Source organism: Xiphophorus maculatus, chromosome 9 (genome assembly GCF_002775205.1).
Source record: "Xiphophorus maculatus strain JP 163 A chromosome 9, X_maculatus-5.0-male, whole genome shotgun sequence".
Taxonomy (NCBI): domain Eukaryota; kingdom Metazoa; phylum Chordata; class Actinopteri; order Cyprinodontiformes; family Poeciliidae; genus Xiphophorus; species Xiphophorus maculatus.
The window spans coordinates 9,398,278-9,413,159 of record NC_036451.1 but is presented as its reverse complement, the minus strand read 5'-3'; the positions used below and the strand labels follow the sequence as shown (position 1 = coordinate 9,413,159).

The 14,882-nt window shown below is 36.8% G+C and overlaps 1 protein-coding gene across 1 annotated transcript in view; it reads left to right on the top strand.

Moving 5' to 3' along the window:
• The first annotated feature begins 360 nt into the window (after positions 1-360).
• Positions 361-14,882, top strand: part of LOC102233404 (pituitary adenylate cyclase-activating polypeptide type I receptor-like) — a 33,798-nt gene continuing 19,276 nt past the window's right edge. Inside the window, exons 1-2 of the mRNA XM_005802327.2 lie at positions 361-667; positions 5,037-5,145. Coding sequence (XP_005802384.1) covers positions 614-667; positions 5,037-5,145 — 163 coding nt within the window. The 5' untranslated portion in view covers positions 361-613. The remainder of the gene's footprint in view (positions 668-5,036; positions 5,146-14,882) is intronic.

Below are 14,882 nucleotides of genomic sequence, written 5' to 3'. Positions count from 1 at the left end.
GACACCCCTTGTACAGAACCTTGGGTTGTTACTTAGTGACTAGAGATTTATTTAAAATGATATTTATTTTTATTTAACCTGGAATGACTCAGGAAAGCCTGCCTGACTAGAAATTAGTGTAAAAGTAGCCAAAGTAAAAAAAAATATCAGAACCTTCCTCAAGTCGGAAGTCTGAAGATGAAAAGCACCTTAAAAGCAAAATATAATAAGTACTTTGGGACTTTTGCTCAGTACACTCAATAGCTAAGATGTAACTCCTTCAGCTGAGTATCCTCCCACCCTCCACCTCCTCCTCCTTCGTCTCTGTCGCCGCCTTTGAGGAGGAGAGCAGCGGAGCTCAGCTCAGTGCAGCGGCGGCTCTCCTCCGCGCGTCATGCGGCCAGCCTCATCCTCACCCCTCGGACACTGTAGCGCCACCCGGACCTCCCACACACCTCCCAGTGAACCGCTCACTTCTTGCTTGCCTCCAACACTTGCCAGGGAAGCACATATTTGTGTTCCTTCTTGAAGAGTTATTTAAGTACAGATTTATTTATTAATTTGCTTCTTGAGACTACTTTGGGAAGCGCAATTCCTTTCCCGGGTGAGTTTGCTGCTTTCTGGACGCTCAAGGATGGACAGCTTTCTTCACCTGGCTCTGCTCCTGCAGCTGGCGCTCTGGGAAACGGTGAGTAAAGGCGACAGTTTCCGATTTACCTAACTTATAGATTAGTTTATACATATGCCAATGGGTGTAGCTATTGTTTTGCAAAAAGAAGAAAAAAAAGGTTAATTAAAGTTAATTTCCACTACCAAATAAAATAAAGCACCGAGCGTTTGCATGAAAATTGACAGTTCAATATATTAGATCTCAATATATATTTGTAAAACAAGAAAGTTATATTTTTAATGTTGACCTTTGTAACATAGTCACTTATCTATTTTTATCTCAACCTTTTAGAGAACTCATGAATGAATTACTCATTAAAATCAATGTGAACTGATAATGAGTTAATTCATAAAGTTTCCTGAACTCCTCAGACATTTATGTGAATTTACGACCTGACTTTACTCACCTGCTATTCCTGCTGTTTGTTGTGTCAGATGTAAATTAGTGTCATAATTCCTTCAATGGGCATCTCACAATATCTCTAGAGTTCTACTTCCTCTGGAATATGAACGCCCAATAAAAAGGTTATGTTTTCGACCTATTTGTCATGTTTTTTTTTTTACCATTTGCATTGTTTTTACACCAACAAAAATAATCAATCATTTTAAAAAGCTCTAAGAAACTTTAAGAATATCTAATGTAATGGATTAAAGAAAAGAACAAACATCTCTTGTGACTCCATTAACATCGGACACTCTACAGACTGACAGCTACAAAGGAAAATTATGAATTTTTTCCTCCACTCATGTGAAAGTACACATATTTTTGTTTGAATTTCAAACAAAGATGGTAATTCAAGGAGAATAATATTCTGCTCTTATTCCATTTCATCTGAACTTCACAGCATTTCATCTCCACCAGCTGTGGCCACACTTGAGTGTTTTTGCATCTTGAAGGATTTCAGATGTCATATTTTATCATTTTTTTCCCTTCACACACAAACATGAATCACCTTATTTTGACATTTGTATATTTTTCTGGTGGTATGATTTACAAAGGTAATTAAAACTGTTGACATTTTACAAGCATGATACAAGTATCTAAACAATTTAACATTGAACTGGATTGGTGATAAATAATAGAAATTAAGCAGAAATGAAAACAGCCAAAGTAAAAGTAACTCAAACAACAAATGAAACTGTTAATCTGTCACAGACTTAGTGAGGTTCCTCTTCTTATATCCTGCAAGAAATTCTTCTAGAGCTTTTGAGCCCTGACATCAAATTACCTACTGCCTCAGGCAAGTCTCTTCTTGCAGAACAAGTAGCAAAACCTTTAAATCAATTCTAAAGGCCACAGGTAGTTGGAGTATGGAGGCCAAAATGAGGAAACATGCTGTCATCTTTTTTTCTTCTGCATCCTGTCAGTGCCCTGCCGATTGACAGTGTGTTTTTCTTTTCCACATACAAGGAAATCAATAGATTTTTGTGGCCAGATAATGAATGTCAGCAGCCCACTTCTAGAAAAGAGATGCAGGCAAGAATTTGGAGTTACAAAAGAACAAAAATGTTAGTTTTTCTATTTGAAAGAAAAGAAAAACAAGTGCGGAGACAGTTGGAGGGAAATGCGATGTGTTACATCTTTCCCCAAGGACACTCCAACATGGTGTTGACCCCCAAGGTCAGACTGCGCAAAACCCAAGAGCTCCATCTATGGTTCCACCGGTCTTAGTTATGTTAAATTTTAAAGTACAACACAAAACATTTGGGGGGGGGAAGAAAAAGGATGGTTTCTTTGGAAAAGTTGAAGGAGAAAGTATCTGCTCTTTGGAAAAGCTGAAGAAGAAAGTATCTGCTCTGCTAAGTGGCTGAAATTTTAGTTTAGCAAAGTGTAATTGTCAAGATCTTTTAGACCTCTGGAATAATCTGTTTTGGACATATGAGGGTGAGATACAGATGCTTCACCAAAAATGCAAAACAAAGTGTTTTAGAAAACAAACAGCATTCCAAACCAAAGAACACATACCAAATGTTGAGCATGGAGGTGGAAAAATGGTGATTTGGGAATCACAATGGTGAATGGTTATTTGGTGCAGCCACCCCACTTTGGCACCTTGCGGTCACTGATTGGATGCTGAACTCCTGGGTAAACTCTAGTTTTCTTGAGCCAAGGACAATAACACTCTCAGACACAGGGAGGCGCCAAACACACAGCAGGTGATGAAAATGATAGGCCAGAACCTAACAAGATGTAAACAACAAAGATGCTTTTCAAAAAAAGCGCACTGAAGAGAGATCTGCTGTTTTTTCAGAGTACATAATTTATCTCTCAGGGACAAAAAGAATTGGTGTTTTGGTAAGAAGTGATTTATTCAGTATTTTCTTTTTCTCCTCTTCTTCAGAGCATTAATTCCTGGTAAGAGCAAACTGTATTTGAGGGGAACATGGCTTTTCAGATGAGTTAGGAATAGTATGAATAATAGTATAAATCAGATTCTTTACATGGACATGAAGAGGTTTACCAAGCCCTTTAGAAAACAGAAACAAATTTGTGCAGTGCCCAATGAACTTGTGCCACATTGGGGAGCAAATTCCTTCATGACATTGTGAGATAAAGAAAGAACTACTGAGAATAAGTGCTGCTAAAGCTTTTTTTTTTTTATTACTTTTTTTCCAGACTTCAATTATAGGATATTATTTTCTTGGTTTTTCAGACTCCTGTGTTTGGTATTTAGTGGTTTGGAAGCTAAACGCTTGAAAATTGCTGTTTTATTATTAGCAGAAATATAAAAAAGAAAGCAGTTCTCAGGGAGGATAGAAAAAATCACAAGGAAATAAAACATACACCATTCTCTCTGAGAGCCATTCTCTTTTAGATCAAATTATTAACCGCTGTATATAAAAATGTAAAAGATTTTCTAAAGAGTAAGAGGAAACTCAACTGCCTCAAAATCTCTTTATATTTATATTCACAAATATATCTCAAAAGCTGTTTAACAATAGGCTAGTAAATATTGTTGTAAATGATTTATGGTATTAAAACCAGCTCAGATTGTATTGTTTATGTGTCCAAAAGAGAGAACACCTGCCACACACCTATTAAATACACAGTTAAAAATATCAGATTCATTTATGTTTAATCACACATCGGTGTTACTGATATTTTGTTGATACCTAATTTTGATTCAAATTTCACCCGTTTTATATCAACACGTGTTGATATAAAACATGTTGATATAAGTTTTATAGCAACATGTATCTACCCAGAGTCAGAAACTCTGAGCTTCCTTACACAGGAAGGGCTGCAAGATATCAGAAATATTTTTAATTATGGTCTTATTGCTGAATATTACAATTATGATATTGATTGTGATTAACTTACAATTTCCTCACTGCATCATTTGCAATAATGATGCAGTCAAATGGTCTTTGAGAGTCTGAGCATCTTTTCCACTGTACATCCATTTTAGGCATCAAGGGTAGTGAAATTCTGTCCATCAAGCCAAACACATTACTGGAGTGCAAAATGAGCATCCATAGGGCTTGTTCTGCATTTACACTTAATGTGATCCAAATTGAAGCATTTAGATAGGAATATAGAAATGACGTTGAACCCAGACTAAACGAAAACATTTACTAAAATTGGAAGTGATTTAATATGGTGGTATAAATTCACGTTACACATGCAACCAAAATTAAACTGAACATAACAGGAAACTTGCTCCATCTTTAAATGTCAACTAAAATTATTCATGCCACAGTCAGGATGTCAAATACCATACAATAATCTACCCTCTGCATTGCTGTGAAACACTGAATGTAAATGATGGAGGCTCATTAAAGAATGGCCATTGGCATCGGGCGCCCTGCGATAATGACCTCATTACGACAATAATTGAATTTAAATGACGACGTTGGGAAAACAGCTGCCATTTAGGATGAAAGGTAACAATAATTAAAGTTCACTCTCAGAGGGCACTCTTTAGTCTCTCACACACAATCGGGTTTCTTTCACCTGCGTCTGATGATTTCATGAAAACATCTGTCAGAGTCTGACATGCGTCATGCGAGGCGCTCCAGATCCTATTCATACTGATAAACTCTAAAATGACTCATTGTGTGGCCTCAGGAGGAAAAGTCTTCTGCCACTATCATGTTTGTATAAAGTAGATTTGTTCCATAAACTTACAGGACAGATATGATAGGACTATGCTGTCACAATGAGACTCTGCTTGTGGCTGTGACCTTTAAATAATCAGGGAGTTTTTCTAGACCACCGAAGTAAATTAGATTGTGGAAATATTTTACTTTTTTACCCCGAATTGAGTTTTATGTATGAAGAAAAGACCAGTAAAACAAAAACAAAACAATTTTCCTGATATGCTGTATTTATTCATTATCTCTCAGTCGTGTATTTTAAGTGCAACTGGATTTTTTCTGCTCTTCAGACGGAGGCCATGCACCCAGACTGTGCTGTGGTGTTGCAGCACATGAAGGCTCAAGAAGAATGCTACAATATTCTTGAACAGGAGGAAAACAACTACTCATCCAAGACAGGTTAGTAGGTTGTTATTCTGCTGTGGAGAAACTCAGTCTTTGCAAAAATAATTAACATAAAACCCTTTGAACCTTTTTTATATTGTGAAGTGGTAGATAAGAAGTAAAGAAGTAATACCAGTTCTAAAATTGAAGAGAAAATGATACTAGTTTTTATTTTCATTTCATTCTCTGTTTTATTCTTGAAAATAACCTGAAAGAGTAGCAACCATTTGTATTCAACCTTTTCTTCACGTGTGTTACGAATTAAAATTTATGGCTAGGGAACATACTAGCCGTACCTGCCTTAATTTTTGAGTGGCTCATGCTTTTAGTTCTTCACCTTTCAAAGCCAAACATGCCAATCTTCTTCACAAATGTGCTCACCCACGTAGCTACCACAGTTTGAGTTACTTATCCTCAAGCTAAATATTGTTTGCAGAGAGAATGGAAACCCAATATCTCAAGATGAGATGATGGGCTTCAGAAGATTTCAAGGATGACAAATGTAAACACTAATATACAGATATGGTCGCAGAATTACAAAAAGAGGGGAAAGAGATGATCTATGTAATATAATGAAAAGCTTGGAGTTAATATTCGTTAGTCAGGAACGACTAACGAATATTAAGAATGCATTGTAATTATGTTATTCGCTAATATTTATTACAGTATAAGCAGGTCTTGGAATTTTGATACTGCGTACAGAGATATGAAATCAATGCTAGATTTCATATTGTAAAACCTCTATGCTAGACTTTTAAATTAAATCATCAAAATGAATCTTCTTCTTGATATCTGAAATTAAAACATTGTGTTTGTAACCTCTAGGTCTCTTTGGCTTTATAATAAAATTTATCCTTTTATTTGCTTTTTCAACTGAATCAAAAGGTTTTTCAACTCTTGGAAATGTGATTTTAGACATATGTGACTATTGCTTTTTGTTGTTGGAAATGTTGCAACTATAGACTGAAAGCCTGTGTGTACCTCTAACTCGTTTCTTAAATATATCATTTTTTACATACTTTCTCTCCAGCAGACTTCCACTTTGTGTTTGTTATTTCAAATCTTTACTTCAGTTTTTTAATCTTCACAGTTAAAACAATGACCAGTGTTGCATTTGTGAGGAGAGTGAAAACCAGGAGCCTCAGGAAGAAACCCTGACGCTTTCTCGAGTTTAGTGTAATGGTACATGAAGTCATGGTTGCCTCTAGTTTGTCATGGATATCTGACTCTGGTACTTACAGGCTTCTATATAAAGCACTCAAGACTGCTTGGAAAATTAAAATAAACCACCATAATCTAAACATAGAAGTTTTATGTATGCACAAAACTTGTATCCTGGTATTTCTCAAGCTCCATCTTGTGTAATGGAGTGTGCACTTAATTATTGACACACTCCTGGGAACTTCTCCAAGAACCTTCACTAACCATTCACATTGACACTGGTTTGGTTTATGGCTTTGTTTGAATAGTTGGCATGGGCAGCATCAATCCCAAGTCTGTTTTCACAGTCCGCAGTAAAGATATTGTGGACAGGGAAGTCAAAGTCTATACAATAGGAATTAGCCAATCTGTGATTCTCCTATTGGCTGATAGGCCTCCCTATTTAATAGTTCACGCTTTCTGATTAAAAAATAAAGACAGTCTATATTTGTAGGGTTATGATGTTTTTTGAGTTCTCTAAAAGTGATTCAAAGGTGTCCTGACATGAGGAGGTCTCTGCTCACAGCTACAACTCCTCGAAGAAATTGTATGTCAAGTCTCGAGTGAAAATATCTCTGTTTTCCCCAAAGAACCAGAAAACAAATTTATACAAGTCTGTGATGAGTCCTTCAACTGTCTTTCAGCCTCATTTAACTTGTAAAAGAAAAGATGCATTGAGGGAATTAGTTGAAACTTTGAGTAACTTTCTACACCAGTTTGTGTGGTAGGGTGTTTGTCAGACATTCTTGTCTGACATTTGATGATAGATGTACAAAGTAGTCCAGTTGGATACCTTTCTGTAAATAATGATTGATTTTCTTTTACCAAATGCAAAGTATGCTTTCTTTATCTGGCTCAACAGACTACAATCAAAGGTAAAGAGAAATGCCTCTAACCTTTTTAAGGTTTGCTACCTACTTGAATAGAAGGGGAACTATCTGAATCTGATACAATTCTTCTTTCATCCTTTTTTCCACATCTCAAAACAAAAGAAAACACTTGAGCAGCTTGTGCACAAGGGGGTGGAGGGCTTAATTTTCCTTCTGTGATGTTGTCTGAAGGCAGGTTTGTTACACCTGAAATGCTCTGTTTTGAAGTGTTTTCAGTTATGTGACATGATCATTCCAAGCAGTTAAGCTTTGTTCTCGCTTGATGAGCATCATCTGCTCACCAGTGGGGTTTCCAGTCTACACCGCAGCTGCTATTGCTCATAATTAATTGCATCATTTGCGTTCAAGCAAAGAGAAGATGTGACAATCAGATTCTGAGGCGGCAAAACAGAGGGTCTTCGTGTCTGAACAGACGAGCTCCTGCAATAATCTGAGAAATAGTTTTAACTCTTTACTTGTGCAGAGATATTTATCTGAGTTTGGAAAGAAGTGTTTCACCAGAAATTTAACACGCTAAACTATTGACTCAGATATAAACCACACAGCTCCTGAAGTTAACCTTTATCTCCTCTTGACATCAATAAATCCAGATGGATTTAAACATTCTCAACCCAGCAAGAATTGGTTGGACAACTTAGAACTTACTGTCAATTTCCCCCAGTTCTTACAGGACTTGACATAAAAAATATTCACCTAAATACATTTAGCTAAATATTTTTTAAAAAGTAGTTTTACAGGAATGCTCTTTATACAGTTTGACATTGCAGAGGCAGGGTAAACCCTGGACAAAGACAACACAGAGATACACATGACAAACAACCATGCACCCCCCCCTCCCCTCCCACACACACACACCTACTTAAGAACAAATTACAGACCAATAAACATAACAATTATATTTTTGGATAGTTTGAGGAAGCCAGAGAACCCATCCATGAACAGGAAGAACATATAAACTCCACGCAGAAAGACCCCAAATTAGGATTAACTTCAATGCAACAATGCATCCCAGTTTGTAGGAAGGCTGAGTGCTTGCACTACTCCAGATGGAACCCTCATCCATCCAGCCATCCATCAATCAATCCATCACTGAATTAAAGTGTTACAATTACTTCCAAGTCCACTTGTATCTAAAATTAAGGACTTAGGCAAACAGACTACAAAAAGCTGTGAAACAATGACTTGCTGTGGAAGTCTACTCATAAAATTTCCTCATTACTACATGTCCCATAGTCAGTTGTGGTATTATAACAAAGTGGAAGCAATTGAGAACTATATTCAAGTTAGTCATGAAATGGCAAATTATGCAAAATCACCAGGGGCAAGGGGGTTTCTGTGTTTGTCAAAAATCTTTAGTCAGTAGCTGCAGACCCCCCTCTGGCCTTCAGATTAGCTCAGGAACAGTTATGGAATGGATTTTATCCCCAATCAGCTGCATCCAAGTCTTACATCTCCAAGTACAAAGCTAAGCATCAGAAACAGTGGTGTAAAGGACACTGCCACAGGACTCTGGGGGAGAGAAGACCTGCAGGCTGGAGAGATAAATCATGACTCTCAGTTTGAAAATCCAAAGGGCAAGTTTTGATTTGACAGATACCAGAATGACACTCGTTTGATTTAATTACATTTTAAAGAAGCATGGCTTCTTAGTTTTGATTTTTTGGATAATTTCATGGTGCCAACCTTCTGGAAACAGTTTGGAAATGCCCGTCATGTTCCAACATAAAGAAAGCAAGAAAGTAATGTCTTATTAATTATTATTATTATTATTATTATTATTATTATTATTATTATTATTTCTCCATCCTCATTATTACACTCACCCTGAACATCAGCCACCCATGTGAATGTTTGTGTGTTACTGCCAGGTTCCATGTGGCTGTCACTTTCTGCTGCTGGCCTTTTCACAGATCATTACACAGCTCGACTGCACTGCCCTCTTCATATTCTCAGGTCAGTTGCTGCTGCCATATTGACAATTAATTACTAGTGAAAAGTGTCGCTGTTTACTGCAGCAATAAAAATAAATACATTGACAGTAATGTGGATGTTGGTATTTTCCGTTTTCCTCCTTCTTCATGTTATGTTGGGTTTTATATAATATGTATCAACAAACTCAGAAATCAAACATTTTGTTCCAATATGTCTTTGGTTACTGATAAAGTCTGTTTTCCAAAAGACACAACCAAAGGCCATAAATACCAACATGATTTGTTAATATTTTCAAGTCACCAGCTCTTTCCATGACAGTCAATAAGACTCATGGGATAAACAACATATATGAAACATCAATGGCATATGTAATTGCTGTTTACTCTGTGACTTTATATTGAACTTTTTTTTTTTTTGCAGAACCCAATTTTTCCACAGCTCTCGTTAGGTCTTACCACAGCATTTCAATCATGTTATGACCTGGACTGTATCATTGTAACACATTAATTTATTTCTTTTTCAGCTATTCTGTTGTTGATTTACACTCAAGAACATTGATCTGTTGATTATCCATTTTAGACTGAGCTTCAGCAGTAAGACAAATGGCCTCACATATAACTCTAAAATAATTGACTACAGTATACAGAGGACTGAAAATAATTTCAAGGTTCCCAAGCCCTGTGGCAGCAAAAACAAAAAAAAACAGTTCATTACTCCTCCACAATTGTGCTGGGAAGTTGGTTTGATGTGTTTGTGTTGAAGTGGGACGATCGGCAGCCTGTTTTCCTTTTTGTGAAAAATCTTTCTGAGTGTAGCATCCATCCATACATCCGTCTGTCCCTCTATCCACCTATCCATCCATCCTTGCAATTGTTCCCCACAAATTATTTTCATCCATCCATCCTTGCAACTGTTCCCCACATGATGGACAGCGACAATTGCTCTCCAAGGCCGTTTCCGTATATTTCCACCTTTGCATTGGACCGATGCCTACATGCTGAAGGAACTTACAAACATACACAACTCCTGCTCTTACAGAGGTAGTCAAGTCACACTGGTAATGAATAATTAATAAATTGTTTTTTTTTTAATAAAATATAGGCAGCAAAGTTGGACTGCATTGACAGTCATGGAAAATTTCTTTTCTCCAGGACTGTGCATTATACTGTATTTCTCAGGAAAAATGCTGTAATTTTTTACCCTTTAGCTTTTAAAGAGTAATCGGCCAATAAGTGCTGCTTAATGTTGTGTCCTGTGGAATATTTCACTGCTTTGGTTTATTGCTTTGGTTTGTGAGGCAGGGAAAAGATAGGAATTCAAGGGATAAAATTTAAAAACGTTTTATTAGAGCAAAACCTTAGAAGGCTTGTATTATGTATTCTCCAGGCACATGGTGTCATTTTATAGCACAAAAAGGTAACTATGTCACCTTCAGTTGTTACAAAAATGCTGTATGCAGCAAAAATAACTTAAAAGAAATTTGACTTTGCAATTTGATGCTTTGAAATTGCCATCCGTTTCTTGAAGAAGTTATAATCTTTCTGATACTCTTTTGCATGTCACCACAACAATGTGCCTTTACCATTTCCAATCATTCTTAGACGTGTTGGACTGAGAAGCAGTTCATATGCTGAGGCGGAGTCTCCTAGCCCTAGGACGAGCTTTGTGAAAATAGGCAGTGCTAGGTGAGAGCAAGAGCAAGACACCCCAGAATGGCTGCCAGGGGAGACTCAAGGATTTCTCAAAAATGCATGAAAGAATCAAAGCAATTATCTAGATATGTTTTTGATGAAGGGATAATATGATAACGTGGAGTAAAGCTCAAAAAGTTGATTTTATATAATACTCCCCTCATAAAAATCTAACAGCTTGATTAGCCAAGTGACAAGCTACAGGTTTTTTCTTTAATATCTTCAGATTATCTCTTGATATACTGTTCTTCTTTCTGCATCTCATAACAAAGGTTATAAAGAGATTTCACAGTTTTATCCATCCCAGGGGGGTTTCACTACTCTAATATTTGAAACACTATTATAGCCGTTAGTGTACTTGTGCTTTATTGAATCCAGAATATACTGAGAAATGAAGCGTCAAGGGATAAACTGGCCAGACCTTGAGAAGGAAATAAAGGCCTTCCATTTAGGCTGACATTTGATCGATATAATACTCCTTCCCCCTTCATGTCTGTCCTCGAGAATGACAAATCTTTCTTCATAAGTTGTTGCAGATGCTTTTTTTTCCTTCCTTTTTTAATCGGATACAGAAATGTCAGACAGGTGAATCCTTGAATGTCGCAGTAAAGCAGGTGGGACAGAGAAATTACTTTAATACTGTTCAGCCAGGTTTGACCTTTCACAGCCCTCAGCAAGAAAAACAAACCAGTAAGTCACTTTAGATGCCCTGTGGGCTTTAAATAGACAAGGATACATTTTGTTTTCTAATACTGCAGGTGGGTTGTTGTGTGTAGGGGTGGTCGTGAATTTTAATTTTACTAACGTTTTTAGTTTTCTAATCTTACATATCAAAATATATTTGTGGTTTGTTGTGTTATTGAGACTTATTGGAAATTTTATTAGATCCACTTCCTCAACTTCTTATGAATGCAAAATATCAAATCAGACATTTAGTGTATTTAAGCATATGCTGATGATGACTTGTTGTTTAAACCAAAAGTTTATAGGAGGAAGATGATAGGAGGAAACAGTACATTACAACTAAAGTATGGGGAATACCATTTCTGATTGTAGTGCACATTGCGCCTTGAAAAAAAGAACTGAAACTGAATTGTCAAGTCAGGCATTGTGCTTGTCAGTTAAGACTCTGTAAAAATTTGACCATGATCGATCTGAAATGTTTCTGGTTCATTGAATCTGAACTCAGGGTATAAAATGAGGACTTCTTGGCAACAGTTGAGAAATGTCCATCCTTTTATGACCACAGCGTAAAGATCTTGTATTTCCAAAAAGAAAATGCAGCATGTCTTAAAACTCAGTTCGTCTCAAACTGGTTTCTTGAAAAAGAAAGTGAGTTCATTGTGCTCAAATGGCTCAAGTTCTCATGTTTCTATTTCTCATCTACAGACCACTGATCCTTCAGGATTTTGTCTCTGGCACTGATGTTTACTAGCATTTTGCTCATGTTTATTCACTGTAAACAAGACCAAAAGACAACCATGACTATATAATGAGATCTACAAGTCCATTTATCCATTGCTAAATCCCACTATAATGGGATGCTTTGCTTTAGTGAGCATCTGAAGAAGGAACTATTTCCCATCACCTCTTGAAACCTTAATAAAGCCATAGCCACTATGTCCATTTAAATGAAGTCCCATTTTATAGGGAATATCTATCAATATTACAGTATTTAACAATCTAAAGGTACTCCGTCTTGAGTCATTGTTAGAACATAATAAATGAAGATGTCATCTGTAGCTATGATGGAGTGGAAAATATAAATGAAAAACGAGTTCAAAGCCTCATTTATCCTGCAAGACGTCTTCTTCTTCGCAGCTTTGGCAGGAGAACCTGCAGCAGCAGCCAAACGCTGTGTTTCATTATGAATGAGTGCTGCTGCATCTCTCCGTGCGGCCGTTTTAATTGACGCAGGGCCGAGGAGCTTTGATGTATGAGACGATGAGATGGCGGATTGAGTCCGGCGCCTCATTACCACCGTCTCTTCTCACAAACACACTCTCATCCAGAGCACCAGGGTCTGCAGGGAGAGACTTCGTCGGCCATGTGATATGAGCAGCAGTGGAGAGGAAGCGTGGGCAGAGAACGTCACAAAATCAAACACCCTTCGCCTTTCCCAGACTGAGGGAAACCCCTTGAAAACTAACATCAGAGAACTAAGTTTCTGTTCCAGGAAAATGCTTAATTAGCTGGTTCTGGAGGATTTAGATGCATTCAAGGTGAAAAAAGTCTGTTGCTTATAGAATGTTAAGTGTGTTGTATAAGAAAAGTTGATAAAATGACCAGGTGCTGGCTTTTTACGGGACTACGAAGAAGGTCAGGAAGGTGTATTAATGAAACATCAAACATGTACGAACCTCAACATTTTATTAATGGCAGAGTAAGTTTAAATGCTTCAGCGTGTCATCCAACAAAGAAACCTTTAGTATGAACAATATAATTAGACACATGCAGTTATTATGGCCTTTGAAGGTATTAATGCCTCTTTGTGCCATATGTTTAAGTTGTGTATGTGATGCTTCAGTTACTCTTAGCAAGTAAAGTAAAATGGTAAATTTGTCATGAACTATTTTAGTGGAAGCGGTGAGGGAAACGCAGCAGACCCAGATGAGATGAATGATGGAAGTTTAATGATGAAAATAGGCTTAAATAATTCCAAAAGTCCAAAAAACCTGGCAGCACAGTAGAGAGGAAGGCTAGAGCTCAGCACTGGTAGCAACAGGCTACACACATGGACAAGACACATTGACAAGGACCCGACAGAGACACTGAGACACAGGTGACATTAAATACACAGGAGGGTAATCACAGAAACGAGACACACCTGGGAAACAATTAAGGGGAAGACAGGACAACACAAAGACTCAGGGACACAGAAAACTCAAAATAAATACATAGAAAAACACAGATCCTGACAATCCATAGGTTGTTGTTTCATCACTTCCCCCAACAAGGACAATTTGAGAAATTAAGTAAAGAAGCTAAATCAGGACCTTGAAATTATTTTGATGTGTTTTAAGAACATAGTAGTAAATATAGATAAAAAAAAGTGAAGTCCTGGGAAATACATTCCTCTTTAACATTATTAATACTTCAATAAAAATGCAGTCATGTGCAAAGTTTGATCTGGTTTCATGTTGCAGGTAAATTACATACTATTTTATCATTAAATATCTTTACATATTTCAGTACAACTATTTTGCAAACCCTTGTTTTTGATTGTACATTTAAAATTCACACCCTATTTGGGGTGTAATGAAGAGATCTTCATTACTGGGACTATTTTTACTGAAATCACTGTATAGCACTTTTAAAAGTACTTTTTGCACTTTATTAACAAGCACTTTATTTAGCACTGTACTTTAAGCATAGATTTGCACATCAATAACAATTTGCACACAAGAAGTTTTAATTGTATTTATTGAGTATTTTAGAGATTAGCATGTAGCCTTTTGTTCTGGGCTCTGCACAGCTGCTCCTCATTGACGAGTGAGGTGGTTGCCTGTGGAGGGAGGATAATTGTTACTCAGAGCAATGAGCTACTGGTGTTTTGTTGAGAATGGTACACCTCAGGGAAGTATAGTGAGTCCTTTGTTTTTTTCTATTATGATTAATGATATGTTTGACAATTTGGAAAGTGGAATGGGGTGTTCTTTATTTGCCGATGATGGAGCAATATGGAAGAGGGGGAAAAATTTAAAGTTTATTGTTAAAAAGATACAAGAAGCAATTAGTATTATAGAAGACTGGTCATTTAAATGGGGATTTAAAATTTCTATAGACAAAACAAAGACTTTATTTTTTACAAGGAAGAAAGCATCTGAAAATTTAAAACTGCAAATATATAATCATGAATTAGAAAGGGTAAGGGAATTTAAGTTTTTGGGTTTATGGATGGATGAAAAACTTACTTGGAAAAATCATATTCAAAAAGTAGTGAATAAATGTAAGAGAGTTTTAAATGTAATGAGGTGTTTGGTGGGAAGTGAATGGCGTGCTGAGAGGAAGGCATTGAAATCCATATATACTGGGTTAA